At 40.4% G+C, this 22,957-nt stretch overlaps 1 protein-coding gene across 1 annotated transcript in view; it reads left to right on the forward strand.

Moving 5' to 3' along the window:
• slc25a26 (solute carrier family 25 member 26) overlaps positions 1 to 22,957 on the forward strand; it is an 82,345-nt gene that overhangs the window by 27,162 nt on the left and 32,226 nt on the right. The window contains exons 4-5 of the mRNA XM_037679113.1: positions 15,071 to 15,115; positions 21,611 to 21,680. Coding sequence (XP_037535041.1) covers positions 15,071 to 15,115; positions 21,611 to 21,680 — 115 coding nt within the window. The remainder of the gene's footprint in view (positions 1 to 15,070; positions 15,116 to 21,610; positions 21,681 to 22,957) is intronic.

The raw sequence follows: 22,957 nt of genomic DNA on the forward strand, positions 1-22,957 counted from the left end.
CATGCTACCATATATGCTACATGCTACCATATATGCTACATGCTACCGTGTTATGACAAATGTGACATACCGGCTTGCAAAGGTTCAGCGGTTCTCCTCAGTCATTTGGTTTGAATTTGAAGCATTCCCACACTGCTGCTGCTGTTGTGTTCAACTTTGAAACCAATTCCATTTCTTTTCTTTTTTTTCCCCAATATCAAATATCGTTTCTGTAGCTTGCTAACTCCTCACGGGGCCCTAATGCTGCAGAGGTACAAGACGATGTGCCTTGGCAGCTACCTAACGATAGTTCACTCCCCCCTTACACTTAATCATGCGATTAATTGATTTATTGTTTATCGTGACAGAGCTACTGTTAGCCACCTCCAGGCTCCGCCGTCGCACCTGTTGGATAAAATTGCTCCTTTTTGCTCATCAGGATCTGTCACTCTGTGCTGCCTCAGACTAACAATCAAATACATTACATCTCTTCTTTGCCACAGTAACTCCTACTCATTTGCATATATTTTGCAGCAAAAACATTAATATTTACTTTTATTCTCTGTTCAATTCCAGTCCCGAAAAACTACAAACATTCACTATTTCAGTCCCTCCGTGACGGCGGACGTTGGCTCTTCACTTGTTTTGTTACATTTGTGTGACTGATTGTTTATCGTGTGGCCGTAAGAAGTTTTCCCTTTGAATCAGGCGGCAGCTGATGCTTTCACCATCTCAATCCCACCTGTTTCTCCTCTCCTGGCTCCAATCTTAACTTGACCTCTTTAGTGAGTCACAGTTTCTTCAAATGTTAATTTAAGCTTCTGAAGGGAGCCATTGTTGACTACTTGATGTAGAAACTGAATTAAAGACGGGTCACACAGACATTTTTGAAATGCTACATATAATAAATACCAAATCCACAGGTTTAGGAGGTTTTCCAAATGGATTCGGAGTGATTCAGTATTCAACTTGATCCAATAAAATTCTTTGGCTCATGAATCACTCGAGCTTTTGCTCAACATCTGGAGGCAGGAATGAAGCAGAAAGCTGTGGGACTGTCAGTTGCAGCTCTGTGTTTTGACAGGTTTCGATTGTGAGTAATCGTTATTTGTGTCTGAAATTTCATAATATAACAATAAAATCTGTCAGGGTGTTCCTTACTGTCATTGTAATGGCAGTAAATTATGTCACAAAGCCTAGACTCATGCTTATGAAACGAGTCCTTCAGGCAAAGTTTCATCAACCAGTTTGGGAGAAATACAAAAGAAATCTGTTGTTTTCCACAAACCTTAGTCTAAACTGATTTATCAGAACGATCATAGTGTGACTCATCAGAGTTATGATGAGCTATTGTCTTGCAAAAGTGATTTGCTTTTTTGTCTAGTCAGTTAAATCATGTGACTAGTTTAGATGAGGACACATCAGACCTTTTAGATTTACTTGTCACAGTTTAAGCCGTAATTTGAATCTAAATCACTCGTCCAGTTTGGTTGCAAAAAAACCCCCAAAAAACTGAAAGTCTTCACATTAAATCAATTGTTCCAGTGTCTTGAAGTGGAGTTTTATGGAAAGGTTATGAGCAGTTATTATCTTACCTGGTGTTGATGGCTCTTTGAGTGACCTCAGCTTGGAGGAATAGAACTGACCAGAATGACCAGCAGTCCCAGATCCAGAGAACTGCTGCCATCTTAGAACAGCTTCCATCTCAAACAGTTCACAACAGTTTGAGCAACTGCACAAACACGACTTACAGTTTCCATCACGATGCTGTTTTTTTTCTGGCAGAAATATGATGTTCCTGTCATATGTGGTCCAGGCTGCACCGAATGTGCTACTACTAGTTGCACTTTCAACTAGCTATTGTTTTTAAGCATGTTTAACCAGTGGCAATGTCATCCGTCCATCCATTATCTTTACCCGCTTTTTCCTTTTTTGGGTCGCGAGTTTGGGTCACAGTTATCACTGTGTGAGAGGCGGGGGACACCTGGACAGGTCTCCAGTCCATCACAGGGACACATAGAGACAAACAAGACAAACAACCATTCACTCACACCTGGAGACAATTTAGAGTTACCAATCAGCCTAACATGCATGTTTTTGGTCTGCGGGAGGAAACTGGAGTACCCCGAGAAAACCCACGCGTGCACGGAGAGAACATGCAAACTCCACCCAGAATGACCCCCAGCCAGGATTCAATCCAGCGACCGTCTCAATGAAGGGCAGCAGCTCTTCCAACTGAGCCACCCTTAGTGACAGTGTCAATTGCCATAATTTAATTTTAATGCATTTTTTAAAAGTCTGCAGCAATCCACTTGGGTATCATCCTTCACAGACTAGCCCTTAGCTCGTCAGTGCAGTCAGAATTAAACTGTTTCTTCCAAGTGAGGTGATTCACAGAGCTTTCTACAACAGGTAAGACATTTATTGTTCATAACTTTTATACAGAAACCCTCTTCAAAAACTACAGGAATTTTCTTCTCCATTGTTACCCGTGTTGAAATGACCACCAGGGTTACCTGTAAAAAAATAAAATAAAATCTGGACTAACTTAAGTCTGTCAAATATTAATAAGAGGTTTTAAAAAACACAAATCCGGGAACAACAGAAATCTCAAACTCCTGTTTTATGTCAAAATAAGTAATTAAAAATCTCAGTTTCACTCTTGACATTTTTCTAAAAGCCAAAAAAAAAAAAAATCAAAATTTTATTCAAATTATTTAATCAGAACCATCGAGATAAGAAAATGTTAAAATATTACGTACGTCAAGTGTTGTGCTTTTGTTTTAACAGGTTTGTTTTTGAACATGAGAGCTCCTCGTGGAAAACAGAATGTTTATTAAAATGGTTTATTCTTTCTAATTTATCATTTGTTAAATAATTAGCTTAATTTAGTGTGAAAATTCAGAGTCATTCTCAGACTGACACCAATCTCAGGTGTAAGAGTCCCGAATAGAGCCGGTTTAAAGAACTAGATGTGATTTGACTAATCTGTCCTTATTCATGCTTTATTGTTGTCGTTGTTATTCACTGTTGTCGTCACTCTTTGTTAAAGAAATCAGGTCTCTCTTGTAAATGAGTCCCTGAGGCTCAGTGGGCTTAACCTGTTGAATGAATGAATTTTAAATTAATAGGTCTAAAATGTGCACTCTGCAGAGAATAGACTTGAAAAATACCTGCAGTTTGGGTATCAGTGTTTACTATAACAGATTTTGGTCAATCTGAGATTTAGCTGTATTTAAATTGTAGCTTCCAGTAAAGTTGCAGTTCTGTCATTTATAAACGAGGTTGTTTCTTGGAAGGGAACCAGCTGAACAGGAATAATGTATCCTCTCAGTTGGAAGGTCTTTGATGCACTTGCCTGCTTGTCTCTTTAATATCCATCTCTTTTACCATTGCTCTCTTGATAAATACCCATCAGTATGCAGAGGCTGCAGTACGACCTATTAAAAGTCATTTGTCAAATGGCAGCCAACTGGCCTGCCTGCAGTCAGGCTCCATGTGAATATATTTTGACATGTGTTTTCCCTCCCCTTAGTTGAGCGCCTAAGGACCTGTGACAGCTCGGAGCCACTCTGAATACTAATAAAGTTAGCACTCCTGTAGCTGGCAAGGATGCACACATGCACACACACATGCACACACAAACAGGGACTCTGTCAGCAGAGTGACACAGCAGACACCATCTCCATATTTGTAAACTACCATCTCTGACAGTCATAGCAAGTGGCACTGTCTGCTCTGATCATCTCTAAAACGCATCAGCCTGCAAACATGGAGGGCTGCGTGCACACGTGCACGGAGAACTTTTAACGTGTGCCAAATTATTCACGCAGTATCAAAAGGTGCGCACGTGCAGGACAGTGGCTTTGTGTGAAGATTTGTTTGCGTGTGTGTTTACCAGCTGTGGAGGCCTGCTCCTTGAGGTCATTTAAATGACAGATGTGTGTGTGTGTGTGTGCGTGTGTGTGTGTGTGTGTGTGTGTGGCGGGGGGTGTACGTGTGTGTGGCAGATGCTGCTGAGATCAGATCGATTCAAAGAGCACAAAGTTTGGCATAAGTATGTTAAAAATGGAAAATAAATGTTTTATTAAATGGTAAATACTGTTTTTTCTATTTGTAATGGTAAAATGAAAACAGTGAACACACACACACGCTTGGTGAGTTTAGCTTGGAGCTGCACATGCCATGGTAGCTGAGGCATTAAATGAGGCTGGGGGGTGTGGGGGTCGGCCTTTAGAAAGCCAGCGCAGTGTGAAGTTGATGCTCCTTTTATGCCAGCCTGCCGTAGAAACAGGCTGCGTGTTTGTTTAGGATGGCTCCCAACTGAAGATATTAAAATAACGCAGACTAGAAAACTATAAACTGGGAGATAAACTGTCCCCTTCAGACTTCAAGTTCTGCACCTGCAGCTATTTATGACTCAGGTGGCCCAACTTTAACTCAAGGACCACTAAACTCTGGGATTGGACCTTACATTTGTGCGGCAGTGTTTTGACAGCAATAAGAGTCGTGGTGATGTATAAATCTTCGTACTTTATTTTCAGTAAAGTACAATAACTGCTGCCTTGGTCACAAAAACAGTTGAGATGTCACATTTCCAGAGTAACTCTGCCTATGCCAGCGCTATTCAACTGGTGGCCCAGGGGCCAGATTAGACCCACAGATGAGCTCAGTTTGACCCACCAGTGGGTGAATTTTAAATAAAACTAGATTTTAAGCCATAAAACAAACAAACTCAATGACAATAACTGCTGAATGCCTTGCGCCTGAGCTGCTGGCTTTCAGTAGTCGTGGCCCCCTGAATAGCCCTGGTCTAAACTCATGCTGCATGGTGCACCTTAAACAAGAGAAGCACTTGCTCCGGGACAAGAAGAATCAAATGTTGAGAAGTGAAGCTGCTGATAAACCACAGAGCTGAACTCTCATGGTTCCAGAGCAGAACTCAAGAGACCAGCATGCCATTAAAGAATGCTTCTGTCCATTGCCTTGCATGTCAGAGTTTTAAATACAAATCTTGTGATATCTGTTCGTTCTCAAAGTATGTGTAGGGAATGACTCCCAGTTACCACTACACCAAATATGAGCTCAACATCTATTAAACTGACCGAGTGATAATGTTTCTTTTGTTTGCTAATGCTATTTGTGACCATCTTAAACTGAGCAGAGTTAGTCAGCTGTAGATGTACATCCAGTGATTACGTATGTTTCTTAAAATCTATCCGGTGGTTCAAGAGAGATTTTGCTAAAAGGCGGACTAACCCACACACAGGCAATTTCATGATTGCCTGTTTTTCATGGCAACAGATAATACTAAAATTGCTACAAGTACGAAAAAATGCCGTAGCACTTCAGACACTCTAAGCCATATGTGTCAAATTCAAGGCCCGGGGGCCAAATGTGGCCCTTGTTGACATCTCATCTGGCCCCCAATATGTTATTTTAAATGTAAAATACTTTTATCACTTTAATTTTCTCAGTAATCTTTGATTATGATATTAAAAGTGCAATAGAGAACATGAAATGAAACCAATCAAACTCTTTTTGAGGAACCTGTGACCAAGATGTTGGTTATTTAACTTGAGTTAATGTAGATTCTGAAACTGGCTCTTAGTTTGAAAAAGTTTTCATTTTGGCCCCCTTTTGTAAGAGGGTTTGACACCCCTGCTCTAAGCCAGTATCTAAAATATGCATGGCTCTTTTTTTTTTCAGGTCGACTATTATAAGTTTTTCTTGGCCAATGCCAGTACTAAGTTTGGGCAATCAGGGCACATGTTGGCTGACAGACAATGATTTTTATATTTTTGATCAACATTTTTATTTACTAAAAAAGTGTTTAAAAAAATACCACATTAATCAACTAAAATAAACATATATTTAGCAACCCTTGGAATAATTTAACCTCCCAAAAACAATATATAGAAGAATATTCTCACGTAAAACACTACATTTTGTGCTACAGTGAACTGTTTGTAGCAGCTGCTGCTGCGTCTTCATTTTCCTTCTTGGTAATTCCATAAATCCATCATCTTTTACCCGCTTCTTCCATTTTGGGTCACGGGGGTCACCGGTGCCCATGTCCAGCTATCCCTGTGCGAGGGGCGGGGTACTGGGCAGGTCTCCAGTCCATCACAGAGACACATAGAGACAAATGAGACAAACAACCATTCACTCTCTCACTCACACCGAGAGACAATTTAGAGTTATCAATCAGCCTAACATGCATGTTTTTGGTCTGTGGGAGGAAACTGGAGTACTCGGAGAAAACCCATGCACGGAGAGAACATGCAAACTCCACCTAGAAAGGCCCCTGGACCAACTGGGGATTGAACCCAGGACCTTCTTGCTGTGAGGCAACAGTGCTAACCACTGAGCCGTCGTGTTGCCAATATATTTAGGCCATGCTTGTCTATTAACTGCATGTGTCCACATTGTAACATGAAATATTTGCACAGAAAGATTTTTTTTAAAACTTTCAATTAAATACGTACTGGTAACACACACAAACACATACAATAAATGTTGTTTTGTTTAGTTTTTTCTGAACACCGCCTGTAACACGGCTGGTTAAAGAAAATAAAAAAATACAGTAGCCTACCAGGAAGTGTTTGATTGCTATCTTCATCTTCCTCCTGCGCAAATTTGTGCTATCCTCCATCACGCAGCTGTCTTTTGAAACCCGTTGGTGATGGAGGATTTTTTTTTTTACACTGCTCTGCTGTCAAGATCCACTGGATCCACTGGCAGACTTGCTAAAGTTGCTCTGCGCATGCAGCCAGTTTTGGTAAACGATTTCTTGCCACCAGTCATCCAAGCCTCCCACCGAGGTCGGAGAGCTATTTTAAAAGCCCGATTCACATTTTGAGTGGCTGAAAATACTTTGTTGTGGCCGCAGGGAGGGACAAAACAAACAATGACGGGGCACAGCTTCATTCCCCTCCCCTGTTTCAATGGTCCACTGTGACCTGTTCGGTAATTTCATTGGTCAGATTTTTTTTTTAACCTTTATTTATACAGGCGGTCTCAATGTGTCATGAGGACCCACCCCACAAGAGATGTGTATATTGAGCATCTATGGGCTACTGGGCACCCGGGTGTGATGAGGCTTAAGTGTTTTGGCAGCATGAAGCTCGTTATCCCATCAAAATTTTTTTTTTCCATATATTAGCCGTGACATTGTTTAAAAAGCCACCGGGTTCAAAGCATGTGAAAAAAGTAGTGGCTATAGTCCAGGAATTATGGTAATTATAAACAGGCGTGGCGGATAGTGCCATGATGAACCAATTGATTGAATAATTAGTCTATAACTCTGTTCACTGATGTACTGAAGCAGGAGGACGTCCTCAGTTCGTACTTAATATGGTGTTGGGTCTATAATTTTGTCTTTCAGCTTTGTGGTAATTACTTCACTCATTTGTTTTTGTTTATTTTTATAATTGCAGTTTAAAAATGTGATTTTTGTGGTAAAAGGAGACAATGATGTAGTTTTAGATGTGTTTTTCATCCTTTCAGATGTATTGAGTGGCGTTCTGATTTTAGATTTTTTAATCCTGTCTCTTCAGTAATCTGGGGACTTTAGGATATATTAAATCTCTTCACATTATGTGGAAATACAGAGAAGGACAAGACACTTGAAAATCCCCTTTTTTCTTTAATTTTCTTTTTGTCTCTCCTGCTCCTCGTTTCTCTTTCAACAGAGAGATTTATGAGTTCTCTCATCTCCTTGTGTCACTACACCCTCTTCAGGTTACACAACTGGTAGGTCAGATCATGTTGATGCAAGATGACAGGGAGGCATTTCCGTGCTGCTAAAGTACGAAAACAGTGCGTACGTTTTTCTTTCAGTTTATAAGTTGTCGAGAACCGAAAAACAAATCTCTTACAGATTTTGTTGTATCTTTTGTTAAGTCAGGTTTGTACAAGTTATAAGTGTGTGTGTGTGTGTGGGGGGGGGGGGGTTATCAGTTTTTATCAGAGCACATGTGGCTTTCAGAAGGTTCTTCTTTACACAAACAGATGCACACACACACACACACACTTTCTATGCGCAGCGTTCCAGGAGTGTCAAAGCACGCCATAAATCACTTGTGGATCATTCTTTCCAGGTCCTCTGCTGAACACATCTGTCTTTCTCTTTCTCTCTTTTTACCGTCGCTACAAATCACTCACCCTGTTTTTCACACAAAAAGTGAATGTAACTTTTTATTCGAGCCCGACCGATACGCAAATTTTGTCTATCACTGATATTGGGAGGGGGCTGAAATTTTATTTAGCTTTGTCCACCCACAAGAATCTAAGTAAATAGCTGCTATTAAACCTGTTTTAACACTTGAAGTCTTGAAACAGTCTTCCTAACGTGCGTTCACATTTACTATCCTCCACTATTCACCATAAAGTTATCAAGTGTGTTAGAAAAATATAAATTAAACAAAATGACAACGTTCCCTGTTCATTGTTTAAACAGCCAGTTACGTATGATGAAGGTCTAATTAGTATTGACTGCAACAGCGTTTTTTTTTTTCATTGCAGAGAAGTAAATATTTCAGACAAATGATGCATTTCATTGAGAAAAACAAACATAATGTTAGTCACACTGATCTATATTTACCGCTATTATTGTTCTGGATAAAGTTTTACAAGGCAATAGCCTATGCTAGGTTATCTACACATTAGCTTGCTAACTTGAGAGGCATGTAGCTAATGACAAGTGGGTTGGAGGATTGAAGATAATTTATTATTATTTTTATTTTATTTTATTGATCATTTATAATCAACTTACCATTCTCTGTTCAGCAAAATACGCTGCACAACATTGTTTCCTGCTTCAGCTGTGCTGCATGTGAAAGTGAAACTTAAAGTGAACGGCCATAAATTGAAAGTAGACCGTAAGCGTCCTCTGCTGGATACATTGTACAATTACACCTTATGCAAGGAAGGACATGGCTTGTTCCTAGAGTTCATATCGGCTCATAATAGGACAATCATCACAGATGTGATGTGTCCCCAAACGCCTGTATAAGCCTAAAGTATCTTCCCTACCAATATGTCAGTGGGGCTCTACTTTTTATTGTGAGATTTTATTTTTAAATATTTAACCTTTTCTTAAGGTGCAGAATCAGATCACTTTCAAGCCAAAGGAAAATCACAAAATTTTAAAACTTGGAACAATTTTTATTTTTTATTTTTTTTTACAGGTAGTATCTGTCTTGCCATAAAATATATCAGCATATAACATTTTGCTGAAATATAACTGAAACAGTCATTACTTCTACCAACCTACCCCCCCACCCCCACCCCCACCTCTAACTTGTTTTCTTCCTGGCCTGGAAAAGCAGAACTCATCAGGGTGGTAATAAAACACAGGTGCTCTTTATAACACCCACTTTCAGACTTTCAGCGCTTGGAGACCAGGCGTGGAGCAGTTCAAAAACACATTTTATATCATCTCTAAGGAGGCAGAGAATCTGCTTCTGTCTGCCTGGCCAGACCAAGTGGGCGAAGTACTCAGTCCCTCCAAGTACCAGGCTGCAATGTCCAAACACTTCATAAAATTGAATAAAATATGAATCTAATATTAAATTGCCACCAATAAATCTGTTCTAAAGGCAGACTTATTATAGATTTTTTATTGGTTAATGCCAATCTTCAGAAGTGAGCACAGCTATAAACTTACATACATACAGCGTATACACTGCCTGGCCAAAAAAAGCTCACACACTAATGTTTCGTTGCACCGCCTTTAGCTTTGATTACAGCATGCATTCATTGTGGCATTGTTTCAATAAGCTTCTTCAATGTCACAATATCTATTTCCATCCAGTGTTGCATTAATTTTTCACCAAGATCTTGCATTGATGACTAGGCACTAGGCATCACTTCACCTGCCTCTCTTCTTATCCTGATGCACCATCACTCTGGAACAGGGTAAATCTGGACTCATCAGACCGTGTGACCTTCTTCCATTGCTCCAGAGTCCAATCTTTATGCTCCCTAGCAAATTGATGCCTTTTTTCCAGTTAGCCTCACTGATTAGTGGTTTTCTTAAGGCTACACAGCTGTTCAGTCCCAGTCCCTTGAGTTCCCTTCACATTGTGCGTGTGGAAATGTTCTTACTGTCACTATTAAACACAGCCCTGAGTGCTACTGTTGATTTTCTTCCATTTGATTTCACCAAACGTTTAAGTGATCACTGATCTCGATCATTCAGGATTTTTTTTCCGGCCACATTTCTTCCTTGAAGACGATGGGTCCCCACTATCCTTCCAGTTTTTAATAATGTGTTGGACAGTTCTTAACCCAATTTTAGTAGTTTCGGCATGTTTTCTCTGCTTGATACATGCCAATAATTTGACCCTTCTCAAACAGACGGACATCTTTTTCACGACCACGCGATGTGTCTTTCAACATGGTTGTTTAAGAAATGAGAAGCAACTCGTTGCACCAGTTGGGGTTAAATAACTTGTTGCCAGCTGAAAGATAATCACCCATGCAGTAATTGTCCAATAGGAGGCTCGTACCTATTTGCTTAGTTAACTCCAGGTGGCAACTTTTTTTGACCAGGCAGTGTATAAAAATAACAGTTCTATATTTATATCCATTGTATTCTACTAGAGCTTGGAAAGATGAAACACTTCCTTATTTTGTAATATGGCACCCGAGCCCAACGTGGGTTACTGCAGTTTCCTATCCAGTTTATTGAATACTTAGCACCAAGTTGTTAATATATTTTCAGCAAGATTAACATTTTCTATCAAACCAAAAGTCTTTGAAAGTTTAAAATTGACTCCTTGTCATTTATTTCCCCTTGCAAAACCATCATTGTTCTTTTTTAAAGTTTCCATAAAGTTTTGGTCCACTTCTATGTTGTCAGCTGGTGTTGTGCTGCAAAGAGGACCCCTGCTGTGAAAAGGCACCTCTGTTGTGGGGAGTGTGTTGTAAAGAGATGTAAGGTCATACGTGTCCACTCAATGGAGCTCTCATATTTTCTGAAAGAGGCGTGCAACCTTATGTTTTCTCCCTGTTTTCTGACTTGGAAACAAGTAATCCCTCTCAGACACAAGACAAGAGATCATCTTTATTGGTTCTTATTTTACATTTAGTTACAAACTAATGAATTCTTGTCAAAATATTTCCTACATTCTACACCACCCTTTCTCAACTTTGAGTGTGTAAAGGCGTATGAAAAGGTATTTTATGAATCAGTATGACATCGGTGAGATTGTGTTGTTATAAAATGGCAGCAGTCCACTTTAGTCTTGTAGTATGACATATGCAGGATATATTCATACATTTCGCGAGTTCTTCATTTTTCTGACTGTGTAAATGCGTGCATTGAGTTTAACAGAAAAGTAACGAGAGACGTTATTTATCTTTGACCCATCAAAATGAATGCGGTCATTTATTTGCAGAATCAAAGTTTAACATCAAACATTTACATTAATTTGGCAAAATATGAAAACAATAACATGGCTAGTTTCACAGAAAGTGGGCACAATACGGCGATTGTCCTCACTTCTCAGCAGAACAGCAGACATCAATCACACGGCGGTGATTGAGAACTTTGCTTCAGATATTTCTAAAATATCTGTGATGATTTTAGGAGAAAGGAGAGTTTAAGATGGAAAATGGAGATTTATCTTACAGAGAGATGTGTGAGGGAATTAATCTGTTTGACCAGAAACGTGCACGCTCCTTCAGTTCTCAGCTTGGTCACGGTACGCTTGGTCGAAGTAGAACTTTTACCTGGTTGATGATAGATCAGCGTCGGTATAGAATCCTTCCTTTGACTCTTTCAGCGTCTCCGTTGAGAACAGCTAAAATACTTCGAGAGTCGTGCGAGGTTATCCAAACAGAAGTTATAATTCCCAAAATCGTCCCTGCATTCTGGATTCAAGAAGCATTCTGGACGCCTGCGTTAGCATCCAAGAACTCTGAACTCTTTAACTCTCTTCAGAGAGTTAAAGTCTGGAACTCTTCTCCAGGAAAACTTTCAAGCTCTGAAAACTCCCATGTTGAACTCAATCTAGAGCGCACCTGCCGGAGTTGAACTGGGAAGTTGCCACATTTAAATGGGTCGACTTCCGGTTCATTTGAGAGCTTTCTAATTGGTGGATAGACCAGAAAAGAGGTGTGGTTTGTGATGTAAGGTGTTATCAAAGTCAAGGACAGAGATTAAGTTTGTTTAAAACAGACAGAAAGATTATTGGAGAAAACCAGACTTCGTGGAGTCAAACTCTCCTGTATCTTCTGTAAAAGTTAAACATGACATTTCTTTTTCAGTAAACTTTTAGTTGACCGAAACTTGAACCTTAACACACTTACAAATTTGCTCATTGAAGACAGAAAAATCAAGAAATGCATATTAACCTGATTTCTTCTTAGAATGAGGAATAAAAATCATTACTTACTGTTTATGTAAAATAAAAATGAGTAGTTCTCTTCAACCTGTAAACATTGAGTGAACTAACACAATTTGATTATCAAACATTTGTAAAATAGTAATGATCATAGAGAATTGTCATTTCTACTTGATTAATTCAAGAAAGAAAGTCTCAGGATGGGTCAAACTGTATTTCTGGATGCAGATCAATGAAATAACAGTTTCTGTTCCACAAGGTTCTTAAGGTCAAGTGTTTTGACCTTAGGCTTAGTTTGACATCAGGTTAGGTTCACTACAGTCTTGGCCTCAGTTGGACTAGTTATTAACTCATCACTCTGGTCAAATTTAAACAATCTTTCCGAATGAAAGTTGTTCAAAGTGCTGTCTACAACAGGTAAGATATTGTTTGTAGATTTTAAACTTTTTTTAAAGGATCTTACTTAAAAAGGTTTAAACAGTTCCTTTATTATGACTTTAGTTGTTATTTATTTATTTTATGTTATTATTATTTGTTTATTATTAAAAAAATATTTATAATATATATTTATAAATGTATTTATTTATTTTATGACTTTATTATTCCTTTATTTAGTTCCTTGTTCTAGAATTGCGCCGCTCAAGGTGGCTGCATGTTGGAGCAGCTCTATTACTTTCATTCTCAGTTATTGCTTTTGAAAGCTTTAATTCCTATTTTTCCTGGATGTAAATCACTTTTTTCAGATGATCGTGTACTCTGGTATCAGATGCTGTGCAGCTGGAAGGATTTTTACTGAACCCTTTTTACTTTTGGGCATTTGTTATGAGGCGTAGCCGTGACAACAAGGTGTTTTCTACAACCAGGAGCAGCTGATTAACATCTCAAAAGCTCAAATATCTCAACTACAGCCCCAAATCCCAAACGAGTTGAAAAGGAGGTGCCGTGGATGAATTCCCATCAACCTGGCGGTGGTACTCGAGTGCCTGACCGCCGGGATCCTGGAGGCGGTGGGAAACTCGGCTCGTGACAACAAGAGGACCGAGATCATCCCCTGGCACCTTCAGCTGTCTGTCCGTGGTGACGAGGAGCTCAGCAGACTACTGGGAGGAGTAACCATTGCAGAGGGAGGAATTCTGCTCGGTATTTGGTCAGTCCTGCTGCCCAGGAGGACCGAGAGGCCCACTAGGTCTGACAGCAAACTGGATCTGGGTGGACAGGTTGGTATCTGTGGCCAGATTCTTTGGATTTGCTGCAGGAGATCCTTCCTGCCTACAGCTATCAGCATCTATAACAACTCTTGAATGAAACCAGGATGATGAGCTACAACAACACTTAATTTCCTTCTGGGATTAATAAAGTCTTTTTGAATTGAATTTGAATTTATGTTAACAGTGACACTGAGTTGTTAATATCATAAGATTTAACCAAAAGCAGTGAACAACCAAATATTTTGAAGTGCGTGGGTTTTATTTTATTTATTTATTCCGTTATCAGTGGGGCTCTTATTCCCTTTTAAAGCTTTATACCTTTCTTTTTAAATAGGCTTTAGTAAAACCTGAACTTACCTCTCAGTTCTCAAAGAATAGATAAGCTTAATATTAATGTCCGTGAGTTGTTTTTTATGCGCTGTGTTTGGACTACGTGCATTAAAAGTTCATTGGGCGGTGAAAGCACAGTTTGTGCCCTGTCCTGGTGTTCTGGCTGTCTCGCTGTTCAGTCCCTCCATCTGTGTGAAGGACTCCGTGGATCGTCTCTTTGCTCTGATCAAAGAACGATAACAGAAGTCTGCGCCACTTTATTTATTTTCTGTTTGGATCCGTTTTGGTTCCCTCTCCTTCCTGTCCTGCTCCACTCCTCTTGCAGCATGAACTGACAGTTTATACGAGTGTATGTGTGTGAATTAGTGTTTTTTCTCTCTCTATGTGCCTGTTTATAGAAACTGTGCCCATTCCAGTGCAAGTGTTTGCAAAGCTCTGTGTGTGTGGTCTGACTTGGTTATTTTTCTATTGCCTTTACACCTCCTCCTTGGTGTAACTTCCTGCCTGAGTTGAGACGATGTTTCCAACTGTGAAACACACACACATATTCCAACTGTCATGCATTTAGTTGTATCTTCGAGGTTTGGTTGCTCTTTACTCACATATATGAAACACACAGATCACAGCTCTTGTCATTCATTAATCATCAGCATAGGGTTAGACACACAGCAGCATCCAGACCAGTTAGAGGAAGTAGAGAAAACGACAGCAGGACATGACAAGTGCAAGAGATTAGACGTTTAAGTAGGGGTGTCGAACTGTTACCAAAAGGAGCCAAAATTTAACTTTTTCTGATTCATGGGCTGACGCATAAACTTGAGTCTGATGTCTGATATCTTTTCTTGGTTGCAGATTGTTCTTTTCCATTTGACGTTCTGTTACTCTGTCCACATCAGAATCAATAATGATAGAATGATCCAGCCTCCTTTCTTCAGAGTTAGCCAGCTCCCAAGAGAAGTCTATACTCATTTTTTCATTTACCCTTTATTAATACAGGTAGTCTCATTGAGCCACGAGAACTCATTTTCAAGCGAAATGACGTATTTATCTTTTTTTTTTAAAGAAAAGTTTAAAAAAATATACAATATTTTACATTTAAATTATCATCTTGGGGGACCAGATTTGGCCCGCGGCTCTTGAGTTTGACGTATGCGAATGCTTCCGACGATTCAAAAATAAAAAGTGTGTTTTGTTTTTCAGATCCCGTTCTCTCTGGTGCAGTTTCCGCTTTGGGAATATTTAAAGGTATGTATTGGTCTCACGTAAAAGGCTCTTTTCTTTCTTCTGAATCTTTATTGTACAGCTGTTTTATCTCAGTAGCGTAATTTCCAGCAGTTACTCTCAGTGATAAATCCGTAGTAAAGTTATAGTGCTGTGCTTAACCTCTGACACTTTTACAGCAGGCTCCTCCTCAACGTACTCGTATCATTGTGGCAGGCAAAAGAAGAAAAAAATGACTTTACTCTGGTTTAATGGGCCATTGCTACTGCCATCAAACCTGCCTTAAATTTGCCATGATCCATTGTTCTATATCGCAGTTACTTGCTCTTTTTTCTTATTTTTTTTGCATTAATGGCACTTCTCTGCCATGTCCCTGCTCTTCGTCTTGTTTCCCTGTGTGGCTTTGAGCTAATAAAAGGCTGTTTCTATTAGAGAAGATGGTGGGTGACATCACGTCTCAAGGGTGCGAGAGACAGTCAAACATTTCATCAGCGCTGGGATCTACAGCCAGGATGAGATGAACACTGTGCCGCACAGTTTTATGTATTTGTATGCATTTGCAAAAGGATAGTTTTAGTCATTCACAAGTATTTCTTTGTACTTAGTCAAAGGCCGTCTCTCTCCAGGCCATCTGGACTCATCCGCTGGCGGAGAGCTGATCTGCTGGAATCTGGCCTGCTCTCTTTATAACTAATTAGGCCTTTCCTCAGATACAATGGCCGGCTGGCTGAGGAGGAACAAAACAAGTAATTGCAAACAAACATGTTTTTACTGCAATTTTTTTTTCAGAGTGACCACCAAGATGTTCAATGTCTTTCTCAAACTAAAATACCTGGATTCAGTTGAAAGGAAAATGCCAAAGTGAGGGAATCCGAGACAGTACGTGTGTGTGGTATGAGCTCCCATCTGTTTTTTGAGATTGTAATGTGCTGCGTTATGGCTTTTTTTTTTTTTTTTTTTTTTTTTTTTTTTTTGGTTAATTTCCCCTAGAGCCAGCACAGCTGTCAGAGAGAGAAGTGAAAAAACAAACCAAAAAAATGAGAAAATCAAACTAGCTGTAGAGTTTTTAGAGGAGTAGGGAGCAGCTGAATCCTGTTTGCTGCGCCCGGCTGTGAATTTCTTGGGATTTCATGAGAAGCGCGTTCCAGACCCAAGAAGTGAGTTTTTTTTATGAATTATGAGCCAATTTTACACTTTGGTTTCTGCACAGAGATTTAAAGCTTCTTCTTTTTTTTTAATCACAGCAGACGCCAGCGTCCCTGTGAATAATTCTCACACTTCGTTCACACATTAATTTCACAATGTTGTGGTGGTTTTTATTTTATTTTTTTATTATTGTTTTCCCAACAGCAACTGTTGCTTGCATCTTTGCCCCCATCTTTTCTGACCTCAAAAACTTAACAGCATGAAGGAGGCTGGACCAGTTCTTGTTTATGATTCAGCACAAACACGGGACCACAAAAAAAAAAAATAATAAATCCAGAGAAGTGAAGTCAAAAGCACGATGGAAACTTAAATTTAACGCAGCCTCCTCACACGAGCAGAAAGACCCACCGTCTCTTTCCGCTCCGGGGGGTCAACCAGGTGCAAAGTGGGACCTCGGCACGAGTTCACAGGTCAAAAAGTTTGTTTTTCCAGATTTACCCCTTATTGTCTATTCATGATACAAAGCTTAAGAGAGGGAGGGGCTCAAAAACAGAGGAATCCCCCCAGCAGGAGGTCTTTGATGTGGAAAACAGAATCTCTTTTTAAGCTAGCCTGTAATGCAATACAGATGACACGAGTTTAACAAGTCCTTCTATCTGTGTGTATTTACCTGTTTATGTCAGCACACACACACACACACGATGTTCAAATTTGTGCGGCGGATAGAAGGAGAATAAGTTAACATGTAACAGATTAGGAGGGGGCAGGCGGGTTATGCAGGAGGGGAGGGGACAAAGAAAATATTAGTAATCGCTCCATGCTGTTGCTCAATTGCTCTACCCTGAGAGGTGCTCATACCTTCGAGTGCCCGAGGCGGCCCAGCTGTCCGCATTCGTTTTATGCAGACACTAACTCCACATAACTCCCACTCTTCCGTTTGCCTGAACTTGTGGGGGGTGAGGAGGCGGGAAGGGGAAGACAGCCTCCCTTCTCATCCTGAGTTCAGTCTCAAAACAAAAACATCAGGTGGAATCACTCAGTAGCTGCTCGCACTCAGGGAGGCAGCTCCGTGTGCTCTGAAGGTTTTCAGACGTGGCAGCACTTGGAAAATACTTGGCTTCTGATTGGTTTCAAATATTTAAAAAGAAGTATGCACACCACATGGACAAACACAATAATCTGCAGATAGTTTTCTTTGGATAGAGAAATGTAGATTTTTCTTTTAAGGACATAGAAGTACAGTATCTGTTTATTACCAGGTCTTAGATTTTAGCTAACTACAACTTAAAATCAATTAAAACTAAAAACTTAACAACACATAATACATGTGAATATTTATTTCACTGGAACTAATTTGAGACGCAGACAACTCGATGATTATGTAAGTCCTGCAGCTACAAAGCAAGCCCACATCATCACACCTCCACCACCGTGATTGACAGTTGATAAGATGTGTTTGTGTGTTGACTTTTTTTTATTTTTTTTTTATTTAGCCTCACTGTTCCCAAAGCATTTTGACTTGTTTGGATGAACGTTTGCAAACCTCAGCTCCACATTGCAGTCACGCTCCTGTTTTTGACTTCACCATGAACTTTTATCTGATCGGCACAGATAAAAATGTTTTCAGTTTTCTAATTGATTCACTGTGCTTCAATTTTTCAACAAACCAAGAATGTGAAAGGTATCCTGATGCATGCTCACTCAACCCCCTGTGAATAGTAAACAGCCATCAGTGTGCTAATGATCCATTGTTAGGCTGATGGTCCTTCTTGACCATGTGAGCAGCTGGTTTTGGTTGTCAGCAGCAAACTGGTTGATCCACTCTGAGAAGGTGCTATTTAAGAGACTGAGCTGAAAACAGCAGCTCAGACTAAAGAAGTCTCTCAGACGAGAGACGAAACATATCTACATTTTTTTGCTTTGTTTTTTTGAATGTCCAGGGGACCAGATTGAACTTTTTTGGAATGTGAAAGTTAGTTTGCTTAGACAACTTTTGTAATTGTCATAATTTCTTATAGTGGTGGTTTGTTTGGTGTTTGCAGAGTTTTACAAAGGGTTTGATTGTTAAATCAATGGGCTCTATCAACCAGCTGACCAATATAAAATATATATTGTATGCAGGCACTTCAGTCACTTACTTTGTAATTGGGTCATTTAATAAATAAAATATTGATTCAGGACTAATGTGGGGAGAAGGGATGACGGTGAGGTTTTTGACTCAAATATTCAATGGCATATATGAGAGTGAGAAAATGCCTGAGGAATGAAGAAGAAGTGTGCTGGTGCCCTTTTTTAAGAACAAGGGTGATGTACAGAGTTGTAGCAACTACAGGGGAATTAAGTTGATGAGCCACACATTGAAGATCTGGGAGAGAGTTGTGGAAGCAAGACTTAGACGAGAGGTGACTATCTGTGAGGAGCAGTATGGTTTCATGCCAATAAAGAGCACCACAGATGCCACCTTTGATTTGAGGATGCTGATGGAGAAGTACAGAGAGGGTGGGAAAGAACTCCATTGTGTCTTTGTGGATTTATAAAAAGCATATGACAGGGTGCTGAGGGAGGAGGTGTGGTACTGCATGAGGAAATCTGGAGTTGCAGAGAAGCATGTTAGACTGGTACAGGACATGTATGAGGACAGCAGGACAGTGGTGAGATGTGCTGTAGGAGTGACAGATAGCGTCAAGGTGGAGGTGGGAGTGTATCGAGGATCGGCTCTGAGCCCCTTCTTGTTTGTTCTGGTGATGGACCGAATAACAGATGAGGTCAGGCAGGAATCCCCGTGGACTATAATGTTTGCAGATGATATTGGGATCTGTGGTGAGAACAGGGAACAGGTGGAAGAGAACTTGGAGAGGTGGAGGTATGCACTTGAAAGAAAAGGAATGAAAGTCAGACGTAGTAAGACAGAGTACATATGTGAATGAGAAGATGGCCAGTGGAACAGTGAGGCTACAAGGAGCAGAGGTCAGCAGGACTTCAAAAGTACTTGGGTTCCACTGTCCAGGAAAATGGGGAGTGTGGTAAAGAGGTGAAAAAAGAGAGTCCAGGCAGGATGGAGTGGATGGAGAAAAGTTTCAGGAGTGATTTGTGACACAAAAAGTGTCAGCAAAGGTCAAAGAAAAAATTTCCAGGACAGTGGTGAGACCAGCTATGTTGTATGGTCTGGAGACAGAGACATGGACAAAAATACAGGAGAAAGAACTGGAAGTGGCAGAAATGAAGATGTTGAGGTTCTCCTTAGGAGAAAAGATTAGAAATGAGATCATCAGAGGTACAGCACAGGTTGAACAACTGGGAGATAAAGTTAGAGAGGCCAGACTGAGATGGTTGAACATGTCCAGAGGAGGGACAGTGGATATATCGGTAGAAGGTTATTAGAAATGCAGCTGCCAGGAAAAAGACAGGAGATTTATGATGCAGTTAGAGAGAGAGAGGTGGTTGGAGTGAGGACAGAGGATGCAGAGGACAGAGTGGGATGGAAGAGGAGGACTCGTTTACCCCTGAAGAGGAAAAAGTGGAAAGAAGAAGATAATTTTTTTAATAAATGTGTACTTTCTAATACAAGAATACAGTGAGGAAAATAAGTATTTGAACACTATGACTTTGCAAGTTCTCCCACTTAGAAATCATCGAGGGGTCTGAAATTTTCATCTTAGGTGCATGTCCACTGTGAGAGACACAATCTAAATTTAAAGAAAATCCGTAAATCACAATGTAAGATTTTTTAAATAATTTATTTGTGTGTTACTGCTGCAAATAAGTATTTGAACACCTGCCAATCAGCAACAGTTCTGACACTCAAAGATCTGTTAGTCCGCCTATAAAAAGTCCACCTCCACTCCACTTATTATTCTAAATTAGAAGAACCTGTTTGAGGTCGTTAGCTGCATAAAGACACCTGTCCACCCCACACAATCAGTAAGACTCCAACTACTAACATGGCTAAGACCAAAGAGCTGTCCAAAGACACCAGAGACAAAATTGTAGACCTCCACAAGGCTGGAAAGGGCTACGGGGCAATTGCCAAGCAGCTTGGTGAAAAAAGATCAACTGTTGGAGCAATTATTAGAAAATGGAAGAAGCTAAGCATGACTGTCGATCTCCCTCGGACTGGGGCTCCATGCAAGATCTCACCTCGTGGCGTATCAGTGATCCTAAGAAAGGTGAAGAATCAGTCCAGAACTACACGGGAGGAGCTGGTCAATGACCTGAAGAGAGCTGGCACCACTGTTTCCAAGGTTACTGTGGGTAATACACTAAGACGTCATAGTTTAAAATCATGCATGGCACGGAAGGTTCCCCTGCTTAAATCAGTACACGTTCAGGCCCGTCTTAAGTTTGCCCATGACCATTTGGATGATCCAGAAGAGTCATGGGAAAAAGTTACGTGGTCAGATGAGACCAAAATAGAACTTTTTGGTCTCAATTCCACTCGCCTCAGTTAGAGCATTGAAGATGGGTCGTGGGTGGGTCTTCCAACATGACAATGACCCGAAGCACACAGCCAGAATAACCAAGGAGTGGCTCCGTAAGAAGCATATCAAGGTTCTGGAGTGGCCTAGCCAGTCTCCAGACCTAAACCCTATAGAAAATCTTTGGAGGGAGCTCAAACTCTGTATTTCTCAGCGACAGCCCAGAAACCTGGCTGATCTAGAGAAGATCTGTGGAGGAATGGACCAAAATCTCTGCTGCAGTGTGTGCACACCTGGTGACAAACTACATGAAACATTTGACCTCTGTAACTGCAAACAAAGGCTACTGTACCAAATATTAACATTGATTTTCACAGGTGTTCAAATACTTATTTGCAGTAGTAACACACAAATAAATTATTAAAAATCATACATTGTGATTTACAGATTTTTTTTTTTTAGATTATGTCTCTCACAGTGGACATGCTCCTAAGATGAAAATTTCAGACCCCTCCATGATTTCCAAGTGGGAGAAGTTGCAACGTCGCAGGGTGTTCAAATACTTATCTTCCTCTCTGTATATACCCGATTTATACATGTGTCTGAATGTTTAACTGTTATTTGTCAGCATGATGGAATGTCGACAAAATGCATGAAGAGTGACTGTGACAGCTTCGACACCCCCCACACCCCCATCTCTTTGCCCATTTCTTGGGAACTGAGTAGCGTGGCATCACTGGGGAGGAAAAAGCAACATAGAAAAAGCCCATTTCCCATCCACAGACTGAATTTCAGACCAGACTGAAGTTCACAATGTGTTTTTAATTATGTCTATCTCTACTAACTCTGGTCTTCTTTCTCTCTCCATTTTTCTTCCTCTTTCATCATCACCCCCTTTTTCTCCTCTATCCACAACAAATTTCTTCTTCCTCTCTCAACATTTCTGTCTTTCTCCCAGACGCTGTGGTCGTTGAGGCAAGGTCACACGCTCCACTCTTGGCAGTCTGCAGTGTGCGGAGCTTTTGCAGGTGCAGGGGATTATATGCTGCTTTGGGAAAGAGGCTGTGGGGGTTATTGGGGTGGGATGGACACAGGGGAGAGGGATAAATAAATAGATAAATAACAAGACAAGCGGACTGAGAAGAAAATGAAAACTTTTTCTAAAACACATTTAAAAAACAATGAACTGACCGGGATTGTGCATTGTTTTACCAGCAGAAGACTGTGGTCACCACTGTTCTCATGCACTCACAGTGAACTTCACACCGTCGCAGCTTGTTCTAGATGTGTGTCAGGGGAAACCCCAGCAAGCAGGGGAAAAGAGTGGAGGGATGAGAGGGGCTGGTTTCTGGGTATGGGCCCCTGCAGCTGTGCGACCTTCTGAGCACTGGAGCCTGAAGTGGTTTGAGAAGGAGAGAGGACGGAAGAAGCAGAAATGGAGTGAAAGAGGAGAAGAGAATGGACTAAAAATAAAAATTAAAGGTCTAGTGTTCCTTGAAAGAACGAACATCTCTCATCGTGTTTTGTGCCTGAGCGTTAAACTAAGATCATCTGAGAATAGCCGGAGTTATATCTGTTTGGGTCGAACTTTCACATTATGTCTCATGCAATATTGCAGGATCTCAGGCGATCTGTTGATGCTCAGAGTTTGTGTTGAGGATGACACTCAGCTACTACCAATCAAACTTTATTGCAATATAAGATTTGTCTACGTTAGATGTTTTTGCGTTTACTCAGGTCAGTGACGATTAGCTGCAGTAGCCGTCTTGAACTGGAGTGACTCCAAAAGTTAATCAGTTGTATACGAGTTTCATTAAAGTCTGAAAAATGGTTCATGAGATATTTTGCTAACAGACTAATGTTTTTGATGCCAAAAGATAATACCAAGGTCAAGGGTTCATGCAATCTGTTGTTTTCCAAGTATGTGCTGTAAATTCTCTCAGCTACCAACTCACCAAATTTCAGCTAAAGCTCTGTAAAATAGACCAAGGCTTAGCATTTATGTATCTGATGTCAGTTGGCTGCGGCGGCCATCTTTCTTTGGGTTCTTTTTAGGCCTGTCACAATAACAAATTTTGCTGGGCGATTAATTGTCTCAGAAATTATTGTGATCAATGATAATATTGTTTGAAATTTGGCAATAATTGTCAAATTTTAGAAGAAATGTTGATTTGTTTGGCATGTAGTACCTTTTTTGATCACCTGATGGCAGTATAAGACGATTTGAACCAAAGGATGGACAGTAGAGCAGCATGTCTCTTTAATAAAAATGGGAGGGAGGGCCCTTGACGTGACATGGGCTGAC

The sequence above is a fragment of the Nematolebias whitei genome, chromosome 7 (assembly GCF_014905685.2).
Source record: "Nematolebias whitei isolate Nwh7 chromosome 7, NemWhi1, whole genome shotgun sequence".
In the NCBI taxonomy this organism is placed as follows: domain Eukaryota; kingdom Metazoa; phylum Chordata; class Actinopteri; order Cyprinodontiformes; family Rivulidae; genus Nematolebias; species Nematolebias whitei.